Source organism: Pectinophora gossypiella, chromosome 16, assembly GCF_024362695.1.
Source record: "Pectinophora gossypiella chromosome 16, ilPecGoss1.1, whole genome shotgun sequence".
Classification (NCBI taxonomy): Eukaryota; Metazoa; Arthropoda; class Insecta; order Lepidoptera; family Gelechiidae; genus Pectinophora; species Pectinophora gossypiella.
In genome coordinates, this window is record NC_065419.1 from 5,149,994 (window position 1) to 5,170,945 (window position 20,952).

Here is a 20,952-nt window from a genome sequence, read left to right on the forward strand (position 1 = left end):
CTAATTTGGTACTATTAAATGGAACACGCATGTCCTGGTGTTAGAAGGAGACGGATGATGGCCTTTGTCGGTTCATGTCGACGTGGTCATGTTTGAAATGGGATCTAGTCGGGCCTGACAAGAGGTATGTAATATAAGTATGTTACTGTAAAAGCCCGAAGTACGGTACCTAACTAAATCTTATGATTTACCGGTAAATCCTAAGACTGACCAAGTAAGGTGATGGTAACAGTCAGAACTGGTTTTCAATGAACGTTCATTTCGAACTTTAACATGATACTGAGGGATTTAAATGTTAACCTATGAATAACGAGCCGGAAGTCCTGGATTCGATTCTGGACACGTAAAACAAAAATGACCTTGTGATCTGTCCCTTGAGGTCAGGACATTGCAGACTAAAATCATCTGAATATCCCTAAAATTAAGATGATTCCGTGCTTAAGAAGGCATAATACTAAATACAATAGCGTCGTGAAACAGATACCAATATTTGCTTACATTATCTAGTCTCTGATAAGACTTGCGTACTAGCTAATTCGATTCTGAAAAACTTGACTCATTCAAGTTCATTACTTATCCTTTGATGACTTGTCTTCGGAAGCATTTCCTAATCTTATCGGCTTCATTCATTAGTATGGGAATATCCGACGTTCCTCGTAATAATACAAGTTGTAGACAATGACGTCACCTTCGTTTGTTTCGCCACGAAGTCACGCAGATAAATTGTATTAGGAGAAATAATAGCATGGAAATCAACGATGCAAAGAGGATGGAAATAGTCCAACAAACATGAATATTCACAAGTGAGATTCTGTCCATAAATAGATGAATATCCAAGGTGACATGTCTGCACACAAACAGGTCACAGATGATGGCAACTTGTTGACGTAGTAACTACAGATCGTTATTTAGAATAATAGATAATTATCTCACAAAATTTCAACAATGCCCGCGCCGTTCAGTGACCATTTTGAAACATAACAAAAGCATGAATAAGTTTTGATAACAATGAGCGGGTTGAACGCAGTGCGGGAGGTACTTAGCAGTTTGCAAGAGAATGTGCTTTACAACACAATCAGTGGAGGACGCGAAGCGAGCCCGCGCCTGCGCCCGCGACCTTTGCCGCGCCATTTAACTAGTGACATTTCTACCTCTTTGTCAAAATGTTATTACCTGCCATATCAGCTCCGTCTAAACAAAGCGTGACGACTGCAAGCAATAAAACTAATCACTTTTAATTAAACTTTACACAATGCGTTCGCATGTGCGACAGCTATTGCCTCTAGTAGTTACGACAGACTGGGTTACGAATGTACAACAAAAAAACTTTGTATAATAGATAATACATTTTATTTATATTAGGTACTTTATAACAATACTTTTAACAGTCTTAAAACGAACGACTTAGTGAGACGGTCGGCGGTCAACGCCGTGAGTCTATCTACAATATGTACAGGAACGGTCAGGGCGCCATCACACAAATCGTTCTCATTGGCACATTCGAATCGCGTGTTTTTTGTCGCGCACAGTCTATTCAGCACTTTTTTTGCAGTTTATCGCTAACAATCGCCGCAAATCTCACAATGGAAACATTCCAAGTCACTATCAGGCGCAGGTGAGAGAAGCAAAAGCGCGTATGGGATTGGGTGGTGCACTGTGCCGCTGCAAGCCAGCGGAGCAAGGGCCGCCGCGCGCCACCGCCTCGAAGAACTGGCGCAGGTCGCTGACGGAGCGCGAGGGCGGCGCCTGCAGGTCGTGCAGCGAGGCGGCGCGCCGCGGCGCGGGCTCCAGCACCGCCGGCGGCCGCGTCGGCAGCTGCTCCGTGCTGCGCGCCAGGCTGCCGCCGCTCTGCGAGAGGGACTCGAACAATGCCCTACGTTCTCTGACAGGAACATACTGAGCTATCGCTTCGTGGGCGTTGGGCGAGCAGGAGCGCGCGCGGCTCTCGAGCGCGGAGGTCTTGCGGCGCGCCGCCTCCATGGCGACCCTGCCCCGCTCCGCGCCGCCGGCCGTCCCCTCCCAGCGCTTGAGGTACCGGTGTCGACCTTGCTCCAATTCGCTAGATCTCGCCGCGCGCGGCAGCGTGTGATGTTGCTGCGCGCTCGCGCTCAATTTGCTGCAATTGTCGCATTTGATGACCTCAGCCGTCCGTACGGGCGCATCGACCACGTCTGTGGTCTTCAAGGCGTCGAGGGAGAGGGTCAGGTCGAGGCTGCGGTCGGACGATGAGTCGTAGTCGTCGTCTTCTACGACGATGCCCTCATCAGTCGCGGCCGGCGAGTGGTCCCTGCGCGGTAGGAGGGTCTCCGGTGACGTCAGCAGTCGCCGGCGGGCTCGCGGCGGCGGGCGAGGCGGGCCCGCCGGCGTCTCCTGCTGAGGAGCCTCTTTCTTTGGTTCTCTGCCTGTGTCTGCCGCCGGTAGTACGTCCAGAAACCGGACTTGTGGCAGTGGTGTCTGACGTAGTATTTCGACACACAGCGCGCGCACCCAGCGGGCGTATTCCGCCGCATTGCAAGTCTGCAACAACGAAACGTTACATTTAAATTTTGCTACAATGCAGCTCACAATTTATGACTTAATCATAACATTATACGCAAAGATGATATTGAATTTTGAATGGCAATAATAGGCCAACCGAATCCGTATGCAAATGTGATCAATGGGAGCTACGAGGGGTCTTTTGGTCTACAATCAGGACTAGTCATGTTACGCGACAAGAAGGAGAACTTTTATACGGGGATTATGACTTTGTCGTCCAAACGTGTTTCTTTTAGGTGTCAACACCTTCGCGCGTCTAGCCCTTCTTATGTTAAATAGCGCTATCAAAAGGTCGCTAGGTACAATGGCGGTGATTTACGGGTGTTTCGCTTTATTGAGGTCTATTAAAGCGAACGAATCGTGAGAAAGGCGCGTCTTGAGGGGTCCGAGGCGTCTTGCAAGACGTTGCTCAAATACTCCTGAGAATCAAGTACTATTTTTACGAAAGAAGTAACTGGTTGTTCTTACGGTCCCAGCAAATCTGTAGTAAAGTATATTTGTTGTCAATTTGTCTAGAGCATAAACAGCTTATACAAAAGGCTGTGCATTTCAATGGATTTTGTCTAGTTTTAGCATCCAACGTTGTAAAATGTTTTGCACTCTCATTTGTGTGTGGAAGCCGGGCTGCTATATAACTTGGCGTCTATAATTATTTATGAAGGCATTGTCCTATGAACAATGATATGACGACGTGACCACGACATGGACATTGTCGCATAGGTGCATATAATTTGTTAAATTATCGATATTCTATTATCTGTTTGAAATGCAATATTGTAACTTGCCTTATTGTTAGCTTAGAATGACCATAAAGACTAAACAACGACACACGAAGTAAGCAGATGCCTAAATTGATTAAATAATGAGTATAAAATCGGCCATGTTTAAATAAATGGAACTCGGAAACATCCACATATTGAGCATGAAACATTGTAAGGCTTTTTTCATGCCATACCAAAAACAAAACGTTCCAAGTACGTAAAATAATAAAAACCATGCATTCACGCAGTCAATGTCACGGACCAACACGTTCACATAATAGCTGGCATTATTGCACTTCATTAGAATCTACTTATCTAGATCACAGCCATAATGCGTCCAGTGTGCTAGCAATTAGCCCAGATCAGCTCGGAACCCGCAAACCGCAAATCTAGAATAATGATCGAAATCAAACTGCTCGTGAAAAGTTTTTCTGGTTCTTCGGTGAGCTACATTTCCCGGATACAGCAGAATCACTCATATCGCGGAAATGAAATACAAACTGTATATTTTGCTAATGGTAAAAACTGAATCTAACTTATAAGAGGAAACATGTACGAATCCCGTTAAATTCACACTGTTATCCATACTAATATTATAAATGTGAAAGTGTGTGTGTCTGTTTGTTTGTCCGTCTTTCACGGCAAAACGGAGCGACGAATTGACGTATTTTTTAAGTGGAGATAATTGATGGGATGGAGAGTGACATAGGATACGTTTCGTCTCTTTCTAACCGCCCCCTTTCCTAAAATGGGGAGTGAAATTTGTAATGTAGCATTCCAGAATTTTCAAGGTAGAAAGGCAAAATAAAAATTGATGATGACTAAAAAAATGTGCATATTTTAGAAATCTGCCACCAAGCCCTTTAAAGAGTTTGTTACTCAGAATTTAACGCGAGCGAAGCAGCGGGCAAGAGCTAGTTGTGATCATAATATACCAATCATAACTTATTTCCTAAGGAACAAAATGTCTCCACACGAAATAATTATTCTTTGAATACAGATGAAGCGTATGAACACGAATTTGAATACGAATTGTTGGATACTATTTACGCAAAGACTACCCAAATGCTGTCAATACGAACACAGCATAAGTCACTGAACGAACAGAAAAAGTTCCGTAAAAGCTCGTTTCTGTAAGCCAATTTACAAAAATACATATTTTGAATTTAGAACGAAATTCTCTAATAACATTTACATACTGTGACGTCATAGAAAAACGTGATAAAATGTCGGACTTATTGTTACGTTTTTCTTGATTAAAATTCATAAACAAGTTAAATATAAAAAAATAAATGTTTTTTGTTAGTTTTAGATCTGTTTTTATTTAGCAATCAGATTTTCATAATTTATCTTGAACCTAGTAGGTACACGACCCAATTATTCAGTGTTTAAACTTATGAATTATGATTTATTTATGTAGTAGGTGTAATTATGTTCTATTTTTGTAATTTTAAGCTATGGGCCTGGCTGGAAAAAAGATATTATTAAAATCTAGACAACCATAACACAAAGTCGTACGAAATCATACCCGTTCACAAGCGAGAATAGTAGGTAATAAATACTTCTCACCTTATTGCTTGCTTTATTCCACGTCAGATAATAAAACTGTTTGGTACTTTTGCGCGCGAAACACGTGTAGGTAAGGTACTCGTGTATAATACAAGATCACAAAATGCCGGGCATCGTTAGCATTGCTCATATATTCAACAAAGCTTTACATTCCATACTTAATCAAAGCATTTGTACGCTCACGAAATCAAACGGACCACAAACCTCGGGAAATTAGTTTTCCTAGAAGCCGCCGGGTCCGGACGTCGTGTCCAGTAACGAATAAGTAGGTGAGTATATTAGGTAAGTACCTACTTTGTGATAAACTAATCTCAGCTTTGAGACTGCACTCAAGATCATGTTAATGTGACAGTTCTTAGAGCATGATCTTGAGGGCAGTCTCAGCTGAGATTCGTTTATAAATACCACCCTAATACAACAAAGTACTTACCTAATATACTCACCTACTTATTCGTTACTGGACACAACGTCCGGACCCGGCGGCTTCTAGGACAACAAATTTCCCGAGGTTTGTGGTCCGTTTGTCAATGTGGTCCTGTACGCAGCGGCCTTTAACAAGCGTGAAGACAGAGCTCACCTGAAAAGTGGCGACGGAGGCGTCATCCCGCAGTCGCGACAGCTGGAAGGCGTTGGCGAGGCTCGGCGCGGGCCGCAGGTGCAGGTGTCGCAGGGGCAGCCGGGCCGCCGGCCGGCGGGGCAGCGTGCCGTCACGCCAGGCGAGCAGGCAGCCGCCGCGGACGGCAGCACGCACCCACGCCCAGGACGTGGCATCGTCGGAGTAGTACTGGCGAAGGACGCCTGTGAGAGAGATTTTGGAGTTAGTAAGGAGTAAGTGCATTTTGCGGCAAATTGCGGGTCGTGCTGCGCGGATATAAGATACGATGCGATGACTTCGCGAGCGCGTTCGGCTTATGGTGATTGTATAAGGCCGGTCGTACACGCACGGACAGTTCCAATGTTCTCTCAACTTTTGGTCGTCATAGATATACGTTTACGTGTGAAGAAAATTCGTACTTCCAAAGCGCAAGCTTAGGGTGCAAAAAAGGGAGCATCCCAGACGATCTTTCGTCTTTACAATACAATAAACTTTACTGAATGTGTGGTAACAGATCGGTCGATAAGGCGAGACGGTGTTTGCTTCGTATTAGAATATTAAACTAAGTGTACTTAGGTATCTAGTACCTACACACGCACGTCAAATCCAGATATTTATTGTGGATTCGTACGCCGACGAATGGAACTAATGAGTATCTACTTGAATCATCATCATCCCTAGCATCATCCCGTTTTTCACACGGTCCGCTTACCTAACCTGAAGATTGGACAGGTCCGGTTTTTTACAGAAGCGACTGCCTGTCTGACCTTCCAACCTGCGAAGGGAAAACCAACCCAATGCAGGTTAGGTCACATACCTCCGAAAATGCATTTGTCGGGAATGTGGATTAAATGTTTTCCTTCACCGTTGATCATGTGATTATGATCCAAACATGAATTCGAAAACAAATTCGGCATTCATTGGTTTAGGCCTGTGCTGGATTCGAACCCGCGACCTCAAAGCGTTTTACCAACTGGGCTACCACGGGTTTTTACCTACTACCTAGCCTACCTACTTGTATAACGTGGCGATATAAATCTTAAAACAATAATAAGAAATTTGAGTATTATGAAGCGAAAATAACATTATCAACAGCTAATACGTCGAAGTAATGAAGATATGTACAGATGGTACTTTAAAAGTCACATCAAACATTGTATTTTCAGAAAAGCGATAGCCATCGCGTGTGGTTTTAATCTGTTTGTATTCGAGTGTGAATTACTAAGAATACGAAAGTAGGGCAATGAGCAAGATTATCTTGTTTGAGCAAGCTTATGGGGATTGGTAAGTAAACAGGCTTTACTGCAAGTTCCTACTTATACTTATTAATGCTTAATGAGCAGAGGAAGACACATACATAACACATAAAGGGTTAGTAGTACATCAAGGGTTCGTTTTAAACCTTTCAATGCTGTCGAACTACTGATAACATAAGCAATGGGGTTAGTCAGAGGTACATCCATAGCAAGAGGATGTTGTTGATGTTATTTGATTTGACGACCTGAACATCCACCTGAACTTTTCATTAGACCAACGATAGGTGGTGATGGTGAACCGTATCGTCTGTAATGAAAGAGTCAATAGGCTACTTGTCAACCTGGTCAAATGAGATACTTTTTACAAAACGTCAAAACGGAAGTTTTCTTCGGAATATGTATGGAAATACTGTCCTCTGACGTCATCAATAAAAGCGGTCAAACGTCGTACTCATTGTTACTTAATTATTAAATAAAATACGTAAATAAGTCGAAAAGTTAAATGAGATTGCTTTTCGGTCATCTTAGACGGGCTTCTATTTCTAGATTGGCATTTTATTTATCTTTGTCCCGTCAAATACCCAATTGTGTTAATTCCTAAAATGTGCTCTTATAATATACGCGTCAACCAACTTACACGTTTATCGACGAATATATAAGCGAACATTTTGTGTGTCGCTGGTACAGGATGTGGAAGACATTTTTGGTACGACCACACCGCACTTAAAGGGTTAAAAATTAACCATCTAACATATTTTATGAATGAAAGATGCGGCGGCGCAAGAGATTCTCCAAGAAAGGTATTTAAGTCTTTCTTTAGGGAGAAACCAGCGGTTCTAAATACACTAGGGTCTGTGTGAATTGTAAAGGGATTATATCTTATAGGAGAGACTGGCGCCCAGCAGTGTGACGAACATAAACTGTTTATATTATTTTATGCTGTTGGTAATACCAGTAAATAAATGTTGACAATGAATTTTCTAATGACCCTTTAGTATAGGTAATTGAGATAAGCGTAAACACTACGAAATTACCAAATTCAATTGTTCTTAATTCTGAATATGATGCTCTTTTATATTTATAAAATACCTATCATGCGAGCCCTATTCATATTTAAAACTATTATCTATTGTAAATTCAAGCTCAAAGGCGAAAAATATATACAGTATTGTGTATGTAATATCAATGAGATACGATTATAGTCAATGACTGACCTTTTCTTTTTACAATACTTCTAAACCAATTAGGCTACTAGTTCTTTACCCCGATACCGACCCCGCCGGCGTGGTCGACGATTTCCCTCATTCAGCGCTTATCGCTATCGACCCACTAGGGTCGATTAATTCTTTCAAATATTTTTCCTCTCAGACGACGCCCTGAGCCGAGGTTCGCGGCCAACTGGGCACTCTCAGGCCTGTTGTCTTAAACGTTGTACCGGGTGAGAGCCTTCAGCGCTCCCCATTTGTCCGACCAAGTACGTAGTTAATGCCATCTGCGGCAAATCTACAACAAGTCACGTCAAAAAAAAAAAAAAGCTACTAGTTCTCAATAGAAATGAATGCTAGATTATCATTACATTAATATCAGTTACAGTTTAAGATAATGAATAGTCTTCTTTACTTTAGGTCATTAGACCGAACAGCTCCAGCTTCACTTTGTGATCCATAGTTTGGTTAGGACATTACAGGCTTATCACCTGATTGTTCGAAAGTAAGATGACCCGTGCTTCGGAAGGCATGTTAAGCCGTTGGTCCCGGTTACTACTTACTGATGTAAGTATGTAGTCATTACATGAGTCATGTCAGGGGCCTTTGGCGGCTCAGTAATAACCCTGACACCAGGGTTGATGAGGTTGGTATTCCACCTCAAAATCCACACGATCAGAAGAAGAAGGATTAATGTCATCATACCTAATTGTGGTACTTATACGGAGTAGTGTAACATTTACATAACATATTATAGGTAGCTACCTACCTACCTATCTATCTATACGGTCAAGTTCATGAACGTGTAGGCGGATGACCATCATAATCCATATCACCGTGAGGAAGCGAATGTGCATATTTTGGCCATGTAAGTATGGCGTATCAATAGAATAAGCATTGTTTGTCATTATTTTTAGTTGCTGCATGAATTGTGGTGCTGTTATTATTATTTTAGGTATGTTACTGCTTTGAGTTTCAACTTAGTAATGTAGGTAATCAGAATAATATGCAGCTTACCTGTTAAACGTTTTGGGGGACTTAATAAACCCAATAGATAGGTAGGTAGGTAGGTAAGCATGTAAAAAACCGAACCTGTCACAGGATAAGAAAGGGAATCCTGTGAAAACAGAATAACGCTGGGGGGGGGGGGGGGGGATGCATGTAAGTACCAAGGCAGGTAGGTATACCTATGTGAATTTGAATTGCATCATGTATTTCCTACATTACAACTGATAAGAAAAATGCGTTACTGGTTTTTCACCCTAACACGTTATTGATACACAATGTAGTGAATCATTAAAACGTTATGCAAGCATTAAGACAGGTGTCCTAATTCTATTTTTTATTATTAACCTGTTAGGTAGGTAGGTACATACAATCGATCTGTGTGTGATTTAAAATAGGTAGGTAGGTAAGAGCCGATTAATTTAGGTTATGATGAGATGACCTTTTTTATTTTAGAAAGCTGAAATAACCATAGCCTTCCGTTCCTACCAATAGCCTACCTATTAATAGCTAGTACATGTATTACGCCTTTTATTTTGTTTATTTTTTCACAACTTTGGAATGAAGGCGAAGGGATCCGAATGCAATGTTTGACATTTAGCGCACATGTTGATCACAGCTGATAGACAATGCCAGATGTTTTGCCCCATCAAGTCTACCACTAGCCACCAGCTTCGATAACGGCAGATGTTTTATAATAATCGATTCTAAGTAAAACGTAGCCAACGATTCGATAGCCTGCCTACGAATATAGGTAGTTTGATTTCTTATACGAACTGACCTACCCTACAGTTTGGCCGAATAGGCATCATGGTTATAAGCACACCTACCTACCAATTTGATTACAAACTAAAACAATAGATTAATGTTTATAAAACAGAAGTATGCACATAATATTTCGAGTTCAATGACCTACTACATCTTTTAATCCAGGTAGACAGGTAGGTATAATTTTACAGGAACCAATTTTTTTTTCTTATCATTACAATGTTCTTATCGGATACGAAATTAATCTTACCTACTAGTAGGAAACATGAAAAAGAATACCTACTACGGACAGGGACTAAGAGATAAAATATTTTCATCGTGTTTAAATGTTATGTTACTGGTACTGACCTGATATCCTTAAATTGGGGTCTGCAGGAGTAGGTACAGGTCCAGGGGTAAGCTCTGGCCGGAGTTTTCGCAAACCGGCCACCACCCGCGGCGCCGGCGACTGCTCTCCCACAAGCATCGCCTTACCACAACATCACACCAAATGACATGTCACACCACACCAAAATCATCAAAACACAAATAAAATCCACAATAAGCACGTCTATACACCATACACTTTACAACGCTAGTCAATATTTTCAATTCAAAACAACTGTCATTTATGTCAAACGCGTTTCTTTTTTTTAAATGTTCGAAGAGTTCGTTATAAAATCGGCGCGTAACCGTCGTTAGTTACCTTCAGATTCTCTCTGACGACTGGCCGGCCGGCCGGCGCGTCAATGAATGAATGGAGTTGATTTGCGTTTGCCCCACTCGCCCTACTCCGCTACTACGAGACCAATCGGAAATTACTACAAAGAATATTGTTTACATCTGCATAGCGCCATCTATCAGCTAATAGTTTGTACTAAAATGAAATACATTTTAATCTAAACCGCCATCTAGTGTCGAGTAGACAATGGTGTGTGCTGCCATCTTGTGATACTAATCATCAATGTTTTTATATCAATAGATGTCACTGTTGGGTACAAGTTTAACGCTAGTGCTGCCATCTTGTGATACTAATATTTAATGTTTTGTTATCAATAGATGTCGCTAAGTTCAGAGGTGCTGACCTCTAGTCCATTTTATGAACGCCAGTATTACATTGCTATGTTGAGTCTAAAAATAATAGTATACTTTAGATACAACAGATGGCGCTTTTATTTCGTAGTTGTATTAATAAAATTATACAGATGTCACTACAAGTTTCAAATATATTATAATAACTAAATTAATAATAATTAAAATTAGTACAATATTAGGTCAGGTAATTATAATTATTTCATTACGTTTGTCATTTACATAATATTTATGTAGGTGCCTACTATTTCTCAACACCTACAAATGTTTTTCTGCGGTAGCTACCTAGTCAGGAAAATCAAGGTACCCACCTACTATGTATGAAGTTGTCGAAAGATACCGTGCATATAAAGAAAACCTAATTATTTCCCGTACTGTTTATCATGTCAGGCATGTGTTTGGAGTTGGATAGGTTTACTCGTTTTGACGATGCTTGATAGGGCGCACTGTGCACGGCGGCATTGGGGCGGCGTGGGTATCTACGTATTTGTTTACTTTGCAATGGATGAGCCTCTGTCTACCCCAATAGGGAATATAGTCGTGAGCTTATGTTACGTAGAGCGGCAAGTATTCTAGTAGGTCTAGAGAGAATGAGAGAATGAATTGCTTGACCGTTCTACTCAGACAGAGAAAGACAGTTTATTCTTTTAAAGTACACATTTAATATAAGATAATCAGAATCACACATTAATAGAAATAACCAAGCAACATAGTTTAAAATTTCGGAAGACTTTCCTAAGTGAACATTCACAGGAAGACATCGAGATCAAATAAAAATGGCACATTTACAAACAACGTGAAATTATAACTACGAGACTATGACATTTCATAAATCATAAAAGTAAGGCACGTGAAAACATTATTAGATTTACTTAATCTATGATAACATACTTAAAAGTACGAATTAAAGCTTTGTCATGGAAGAGACTATTAATATCACAATGTGCAGCGGTGGCGGTGGCGGCGGCGAGCGCGGTCTACCACGGCCGCCACTTGTCCTCGAGGTCCGCCGGTGGTCTCTCGCCTTTTTTCTCAGCATAAAAAGCATCGAGCTGCCGCCTCGCCTCCTCTTGTTTTTTGTACTCCTGGTACTCGATTAATTTCCTTTTCTTTTTAGGCGGCAAGTTGCTGTAATCCATAGGCGATTCGCACTGTTCCGGAAGACTGACTGGCGCTTCAACTTTGTTATCAGATGGCGTCGCATCTAATTGATTCGCGTTGTAGTACGCGACTGTTTTTTTCGGCGAAACTTCCGGCGTTGATTTTATTGGGGATCTCACTTTTCTTAAGTCCAATGTAGCGTTGCTGCTAGGTACGCTGGGCGGGGGGTATTGGTGCACGTACTCGCCTCTGTATGGCTCCTCTCTGTGTAAATATTTTGGTTCCGCCGGGTCCGCGGTCATGTTCGCGTCGACGCCGTCGTTGCCGCGTTTGTCCATAATGTGTTGTCTGATTTTCTGCAATATTACGTCTTTCGCTTCTGCTGGAACTCTGTTGAAATAAGTTCCGTTTCTCGGTACTCCGGATACTTGTTCAGAGTGATGTTGAGGGATCTTGTCGACTGTCGTCAGCAGCCCCGACAGGGGGGGATTTGACCTCGGGCCTGATGGCTGTGATCGGCTGTAGGCCCACTGCTTGGAGGTGCTGTCTCCGGAGTACACGGAATCTTCAGCATCTGATGATGACCTTTCGGGGTCGCTGTAGTAGTGCTGTCTGTCGGACACTATGGAAGATGGTGACGTCGGTGGCGAGAAGTGTGGTCTGTCCGGCACTTGAATAGTCAAAGGCTGCGCCGTGATGAGTCTGGACAGGTGACTGATGAGGCTCTGGCTAACCTTCGGTTCCAAGTCCGGAACCGACATGATGAACCGGCACGCCTCCGCGGCACATTGTCCGAAACCCGCTTGAAACTTTTTCGCTTCTATAACTGGGTCTTTAGGGCTGTGCAACTTTGTGAGGTGGTTAACGGTTAATTCAAGGATATCTGCCTTCTCTAGCTTGCTCAGGTTGTCGTCATCGATCTGGAAAAAAAAGCAAAATGTAGGCAGGAGCAGGTGCGCGCGATGTTTCTCACGGTACCGGCGGGCAGCGTCACATTAATATAACTGTACGACAAAACAAGGAGGTACTCGGGGCCTTGATCCTTAATGGAACTTGTACTATTATATTCCAGTTTAGCCTCGAGTCGGGACATGATAAGTATTCGAGTAATAAACAGAAGGACAACCGGTCTGCGATATAAATAAATGGCGCGTGAATTGATGATGGATCGCGTTTTGATGAGTACTGAGATCAGTTTTTTTATGGGATAGGACGGGCTTGTCTATAAATAGATGGAGATCATATTGTTTTTGCCAAGCACCTCGCCTAGCTGTTAAATTAATTACCTACGTATATATTAAATATAATTAGGTATAGGGTAGAAGATTAGAGCTGACATAATATTTTTAAAGGCCCCTGAATGTGTGAGGCTGCCAAAAATTAGTAAGCAAGTTACCTAGCGAAATAGTAGTAACAAAATTACCTTTTGACGCACAATGACCAATACGCACAATGACCAACAGGTAATACGAATATTGACACACAAGCATAACGACCAACACGTATAATGACGCCTAAGCAAAACGACCAATATGCATAATGACCAATACCAATTAAACTCGCATAATGACCAACTCGCAATTCGACACACTCGCATATTGACCTATTAGCATTTTGACTAACGCGCAACAAGTTTACATTTTTTAAGCTTGTCTGTAAAAAAAGTTTTCAATCAACAAGGTTTTGATACAATTTAGGTACTGGCCAATAGCCATAGGTATTGCTAGAAAAAAAAAGTATTATGATGACATAAGTATCATTTCATTACATGACGCATAAAAGGAAATAAAATAGCATTTTTCATTAATATTTTCCCTATTAATTATTATTGTATTGAAGAGAATAACGACGTTTACTATACTAATTCAATATGAAATTCGTGAATAACCAAAAAGGATTCCCATCTCTATTGCATAATGGCTATCGCTACAACAAGAACACGAGAAAAAATTTCAATGATACGACTATCTGGAGATGTGTAAAACGCCAGATATGTTCTGCTACAGTAACATTAGACAATATGAATAATATAGTGAGATCGAGTGATCACTTGTGCCAGTCTGACCCTAAATTCAATAAAATATTTCAACTTCGTGCGGATTGTAAAAGGAAAGTGTGTGAAGACTTATCATCAACTGTGCAGACTATTGTCGAAAACACATTTGAGCCTATAAAAGAGGCTGAAGATGCACTTGAATATATACATTACATTCCTTCAGTAAAAGAAATACAAGATTCTTTATATAGAGCCGGAAAAAAATATCTTGATTGCAATAGCTTAAAGTTCATAAAATTCGAACATGTCACGGTCCCTGAGGTACTAGGAAAAAACCTATTGGTTTGTGAGGATGGTGATTCAAGGAAAATCCTAATATTTTGTTCCAATATTGCTAAAAATTTTATTCAAAATTCGAAATTTGATTATTTTGGCGACGGCACGTTTAAATGTGTTCCGTCTCCATTTTATCAGCTATACACAATTCACGTTGATTTGGGATCCACACATAAATCAACTAATGTAGTTCCAGTAATTTATGGTCTCTTACCTGATAAGAGTGAGGATACATACACACGTTTCTTTAAATTGTTAAATGAGAAGTTGAAAGTCCATTTTAAGTCGTTCAAGTGTGATTACGAGATAGCAGCTATAAATGCTGTCAGACGCGTCTTTTCAGACTGCCAAATATCTGGATGTTACTATCATTTTTCAAGAGCTATTTGGAAAAAAGCTAAACAAATTAAATTGACTAAAATAAGTGAAGGTCGAAAAATACTGAGGTTAATAAGCCAAATGCCACTTTTGCCTGCTAACCGTATCAAGGAAGCTTGGGAGTTGATTGTAACCGAATCGCCTGAATGCGAAGAAATGCATTTGTTTATACACTACTTTGAGCGACAGTGGCTTAAAACATTTTCACCTGATGTTTTTAGCTCTGCCACATTACTACACCGCACTACCAACTGTTTAGAAGGGTGGCACCACCGTTTGAACGTGAGAATGTCCATACATCCAAGCCTTTACCGTTTTATTTTTAAACTTAAAAAGGAAACAAAATTTTATGACCATGAAATTTCAAGATCGTTATTTCGCGAGCCAAAAGTAAATCGAAGAAAATGTGATATCGATTTTGATATGAAACTGTCTATTTTGTTGCGTGAACTGCATGCAAAAAAAAATAACACCATGCAATATCTTAGGAAGATAGTGTTTTCGCGGCTGAAACGTATTGCATGATTATTATTTTAATGTAAGAATATTACCAGAGTCACTTTTAAGTTTATTTTTGTAGTTCAAAAATATCCATTAATAAACCGTTCATTATTCTCATATTATGTGGACTTTCAACTTCTCATATTATGTGTGATTTTATTTTCTTTGCCCCATTCATAGACTATTATTTATTATATTGTATTGTTTCTTATTATGTATTGGCTAACCTAACAGCGTATTTGTTGTTTCGTGTTTAATGACAATAAATGATTTGGTATTGGTCATTATGCGTATTGTTAGTTTTGCTAAAGCGTCATTATGCGTTTTGGACGTTTTGCGTGTATGTCTAAATTCGAATTTTCCGTTAGTCATTATACGTATACGTCTTTTCACGTACGCGTCATTTTGCGTTTTAGTAGAAATGCTAATAGGTCAATATGCGAATGTGTCATATTGCGAAAAAAACCATTGTATTATTGGTCATTGTGCGTCAAAAGGCAAAATTATAAGTTGTAGAAGTTATAGATAATCAATAATAGTTTTAATATCCAGCTAACATGTAAGGAGAGAGATAACTGTATTCACTATTTCACTGCTAAAAGGCTGATTTTCCTGACAATTTCTTATATTTAGGTAATAAATGTAAAGAAAGCTGTTAAGGTAGGACAAATAAATTATTGTACTGACCTCCAAAGCGCCGACCATGAGGTCCTTGAGTTCGTCCAGGCAGCGGTTGATGCGCGCGCGCCGCTTGCGTTCAAGCAATGGCTTCGTTATCTTCTTGTACTTGGCTGTCTTTGACAGCGGCGCGGGATCAGCAGACATGATTCTTATGTTATATTATTATCTAAGAAAAAGATAAACTGAGTGTTAATTATGAGTGCCATTTCAAGTTAATTTTTGAATTTGAAATAAATTAAACAGTTAACATTGAGACCACAAATTAATAAATTAGGTAGGTAATTTAAAGATAATAAAGTACCTACATATCAAATTAAAAAATACAAATATTTCCAAACTATAGGAAAAAACATCATAACCTATGCTTAACAGACATCACAAACCAAAATGAATTAAAAACCGTACCAACCTTATAGAAAAAACTTAGACACGAAACACTTGAATTCAAATTACACAACGGCTTCTACACGGGAGCTTTTAAGCTCGTGCGCGCGTCTCCGCCCGCGCCTCGATAAGTACTGCCTGAAAAAAGCCTTAGCCCCCTCCCGCGCCGTCCCCACCCCCGCCCACCAGCCCTGCGCCGGCGCAAGCCCCGCGCCCATTCATGCCCTACGACCACGTGTGGCCCGACTATCGAGTTTCATGCATGCGTCGCATACTTTTCCCAGGGTACGCTCCAATAGCCATTTTTTACAAAGAAATATTTGTGTAAAAGGTGGCGTGATTGACGAAATAAGGTCTTGGCTTAAACTAGATTTATTGACTGTATTTAATTTATAGCTTTATTAAGTAGACATGTTTTCAGTATTTCCCGATTAGTGTAGATTGAGATTTAATACCTACCTACATAAACACCGCCATAAGCACTTCTAGATTTACAGAATCATTTAATAAGTAGTATGGTATAAACTTTACTAATATCATAAATAATGGGAAATAAATTAGAAAACTTATAGTTTTGCCACAGAGTACCACGTGTGTCGGCCTCTATTGACTTACAAAGCATTGTTTGCAGAATCCTTTTCCTTCCAAAAATCACGTTATATCGTTATTCAATTCCAAATACTTGTATAGCTTGCTCATAATATTATGGGTTCCGGCAATTCCCGCACATTGGAAATTTTAAGAAGAACAGTTATTTTCGTTTTTTCCTATTGACTTTTATCGTTAATTACCTTTAGCTCGATCTGTCCGACCGCTACACGTCCTTCACTTTGTCGGTGCCTTCAGTGACTTAGACAAAAGACGTTGAAAAACCTCGCGTAACAAATGGAAGGGGCCCTAAAATGGGACACAAGTCAAAATGGCCCTTGTACGATTTTTTCTCGGGCCAGGTAAAAATTGGCGCGAGCCGCGATCTTCGGCTCACAATCGGCCCGCTATTGTCCGTTTCGGACCCCATTTAAATAAAATTACAGTTTTAAAACTGTATAATTGCAGTGTAATTATAGACTTTTGACAGGCCGCGTTAGTTTAACCTTTTAGAATGGACTTTATGATTACAAAGACTTAGATCTATTATTTAATGGTTTTACGCTTGTTATCTTTATATATATTTACCACGCGATAAGATGGAAACTTAGATGGAAGTTGTTTATGAGATATGTGGAGTTCTTGATTACATTGGATAGTAAGTAGGTAGTTACTTCAATTCATATTCAGCGCTCCCCATTTGTCCGGCCAAGTAGTTAATGCTATCTGCGGCAAATCTACAATAAGTCACGTCAAAAAAAAATCAATTCATAAGAAAGCGCACCAATAAAGAATTTTACAAATTCGCCTTAAAAGCTTGTAAGCTCGCGACGAGTTACTCCGATAAAGATCGCACTTATGCCCAAGATTTTCGAGGACCCAAGAATGTCGGTTCTTGTTCAAATAAATCAGACATTCTCAAGAGGATACGTAATCAAATGCACGCGTTATCGGTGTGACTTCCTGCGGTGAGACTAAAGCCTGTATTTTGTCTACAATAAAATGCTAACCAATGTTACCGAGTTTTGAGCTCGGGTTTGCTTAGACTAAACAATGACACATTCCGGGTGACTCAGTCCGAGTGAGAGTTGGTCAAACACTCAAACATCACAAAACTCCGACATTACATTACGCAGGTTTGAGCCGTGGGCATCAAGCCGCTCGCTCACTGTGGCAGACGATACGCACGTAAGCTAATAAAATAATTTTGTTATAAAAAATAAGCAATAAGATCTTCAGCATTAGCGTTAGACTCACGATCTGGAGGTCCGGGTTCGATTCCCGATGGGGACATTGTCGCTGTTGTGTTGCTGTTGCAGTTTCTTGTCATTTCTTCTCCTCAGCCATAACACCTTGCGAAATGACGTAAATTCAAAAATGTTACATTGACCTTCAACAAGTTTATCCATGATAATGACGTTGAATAAATGATTCTGATCTGATCTGATCTGATCACTTTGTGAGACTGTCCTTTGTTTGGTAAGGACTTTTCAGGCTTGAATCACCTGATTGTCCGAAAAAGTAAGATGATTCCGTGCTTCGTAGGGCACGTTAAGCCGCTGGGCCCGGCTGTTACCCGTAAAAACACCTCCACCAACCCGCATTGGAGCAGCGTGTTGGAGTATGCTCCATATCCCCTCCGGTTGATTTAGGGTAGGCCTGTGCTCAGCAGTGGGACGTATATAGGCTGTTTATGTTATGTTATGTAAGATCTTCTCTTCAGTGCATAGGTAGTGTGGCCATGTATAAGCCTAAGTAGACGAGGCCTACTAGATTTTCACACGAAGTCAAGGTGAGTACATACTTATGCATAGTGTAGCTAATTGGCTATACGCTATAAGTTGTCACACAATCTGTAAGCCGATAAAATGTGAACGTAATGACAATATTTTGTCACACTTTTTGTTAGTTCTTAAAACTTTACATGTAGGAATTATGGAGTCATAGTCACTTTATAGTCGATTAACACATTAGCCTTTACGACTATGTCCGGTTATCAAAACATTGTGACCCTTAATAATCAATATTTATGGTTGGTAATGGCGCGAGTATCGATAGCAAGCGTTTTAAGCGCAGCTCTATTCGTCTTATGGCTATAATCGTTGACAACGACATAATCCTCAATTATGTAAACATCGTTTATGGCATAAAACGGTCGAAAGTGTTCAAGATCTCGGTTCGCACGAGTCTAACGGTCAGAATGTCTCTTCTGTAGGTATAATTGTTTCACTCAGGTCCGTAGTTAGAGTATGATATGCAGGAATTTGTGAGATGATAAGTCTGCTGCTGTTGCTGTTTAGCAATAAGGCCGCCTATTGTGCTTATGTTTTATTCGTATGTTTATGTCCTTTGTATATGTTGTTGTGCAATAAAGTATTATTGATTGATTGATTGATAAGTCTGTCTGACTATGCCCGTTGCTTCTCTTCTTCTTCTTCTTCTAATCCTTTTATCCCTTATTGGGATGTAGGGTTCGAATAACAGATTTTCACTCCTCGCGATGTTTTGCAGCGACTTCTTATGCCCGCTGCTTAGTATTTGATATATTAAGCAAATGGTTAGCTCTTCCGATATATTCAACTATAGCATTTTTTATGATAAATTTTTCTTTCTACTGTTCCGTGGTTTCCGCCTAATATTGTCAATCAACTTTTTTTAAGAATAAGAATAAAATAAATTTATTGCCAGTAACAATTTACATTTGCTATATAAACTAAGTAATTATGAATATTGCGAATACGGGCAAAAGGAAATGGCTCAGTTTGTGCTACCATGGAGCCATGTTATGGCGCCATCCAGCGCTGGTTTTCAGTCATTTCCTCTTGTAACTTGTATCATCATCTCGCGGTGTTTTCCAGTTTGCTTATTCTATCCTTTGGCGTACTTCGCAATGCCATTAGCTAGTGGTGTGTGAGACATTTGACCTGTTTCGATCGGACACTGGTTGGATGTCTTACCACCAGCTTTGTGGAGTAATGAGTCTTTTACATATTTGCCTTTGCAAGACCACAGAATACATAATACAAGTCTACCTTTTCATGGATCTCGAACTTTCTTTACCGCTACAGTCCTGTTTTCATTGTGATTACTCCACAAAGTTGGTGGTATGACATCCGACCAGTATCAGCTCGAAACAGGATTTTCTACCGAAACCGAAAGTTCGGTCGGACACTACATCCGATCATCGTTCATCTCTTTCACACCTGCCTTTGCAAGACGGTGTTTTCTTGAGTTCTCGAACTTTCTTCCTACATACAGTCCTGTCTTCATTATCATTAACTAAGGTGTGTAGGTGTCTTTGTTTATACGCCACACGCTCAGCCGCAGCGCATGCCATGCCCGTGGCACGCGTGGGAATCGAACGCGGATCCGTTCACACGACTACACACGTCACTGGACACCCGACACATGCCGTATTAGCGTATCAAAAAAATAAACACTTAGCCCGACTGTTTCTCATTCTTATTGGATTAAAATAGCATGTTCACATGTGCTGGGATGATTGAGATGGGTTTTTATGATGTACAAACCACGAGTATGTGTAAATAGATGAATAGACTAGTTTCCAACTAGTCAAATCAGTTACTTTTTACTAAACGTCAAAACATGAAATTACTATGGAATTTGTTTGACTATGACATCATAGAAAAACGTGATTAAATGCCGGACTTATTATTAGGTTTTTCTTGTTTGAAATTTATAAATAATTTTAATAGAAATTAGAAAATGTTTTTCGTTAGTTTTACATGTGTCTTTATTTAGTAGGTAAATATAATTTCATAATTTATCTTGAACCTAGTACAGTCAAGAGCTCCTGTACCCACTTTAGAATCCTGTCGCACTATCAACACTTAACATTTAATGAGACTTACGGTTTAATTTGTCAAAAAAGTTAATGTGACATGGTTTCAAAGTGTAAACATATTAGTAAATTAGTACTCGTGAACGTACACGACCCACTATGTATATTATGAATTCGTAATAGCCTTGTTCGGAGATCGCGTGACTTCCATCGTAGTGTCACAGGTTCGAACCCTGACTCGCTCGAAACCGCTGAATTCGACTAGTTCGATGTGCCCGTTTCATGGCCATTGGCTCGCCCCCTATGACATGAGACTTAATTAAAACTACCAAGAGTGTGTGTGTATAAACCTACCCCTTTGGGGATGCAGGCGTGATGGTACCTATGTTATGTCATGTTTCATTTGGTTATTAAGTT

At 40.3% G+C, this 20,952-nt stretch overlaps 2 protein-coding genes across 2 annotated transcripts; both read right to left on the minus strand.

The window, feature by feature from the left end:
* Positions 1–1,390: 1,390 nt before the first annotated feature.
* On the minus strand, positions 1,391–10,447 carry LOC126373646 (uncharacterized). Its single transcript, XM_050019864.1, has 3 exons — positions 10,046–10,447; positions 5,446–5,666; positions 1,391–2,517 (listed from the first exon to the last, which is right to left on the minus strand). The coding sequence occupies exons 1-3, from the start codon at positions 10,161–10,163 to the stop codon at positions 1,606–1,608; spliced, it is 1,251 nt and encodes a 416-aa protein (XP_049875821.1). The 5' UTR covers positions 10,164–10,447; the 3' UTR covers positions 1,391–1,605.
* Positions 10,448–11,406: 959 nt separating this feature from the next.
* Positions 11,407–16,265, minus strand: LOC126373649 (transcription factor HES-4-B-like). Its single transcript, XM_050019865.1, has 3 exons — positions 16,171–16,265; positions 15,768–15,927; positions 11,407–12,789 (listed from the first exon to the last, which is right to left on the minus strand). The coding sequence occupies exons 2-3, from the start codon at positions 15,903–15,905 to the stop codon at positions 11,746–11,748; spliced, it is 1,182 nt and encodes a 393-aa protein (XP_049875822.1). The 5' UTR covers positions 15,906–15,927; positions 16,171–16,265; the 3' UTR covers positions 11,407–11,745.
* Positions 16,266–20,952: the final 4,687 nt, after the last annotated feature.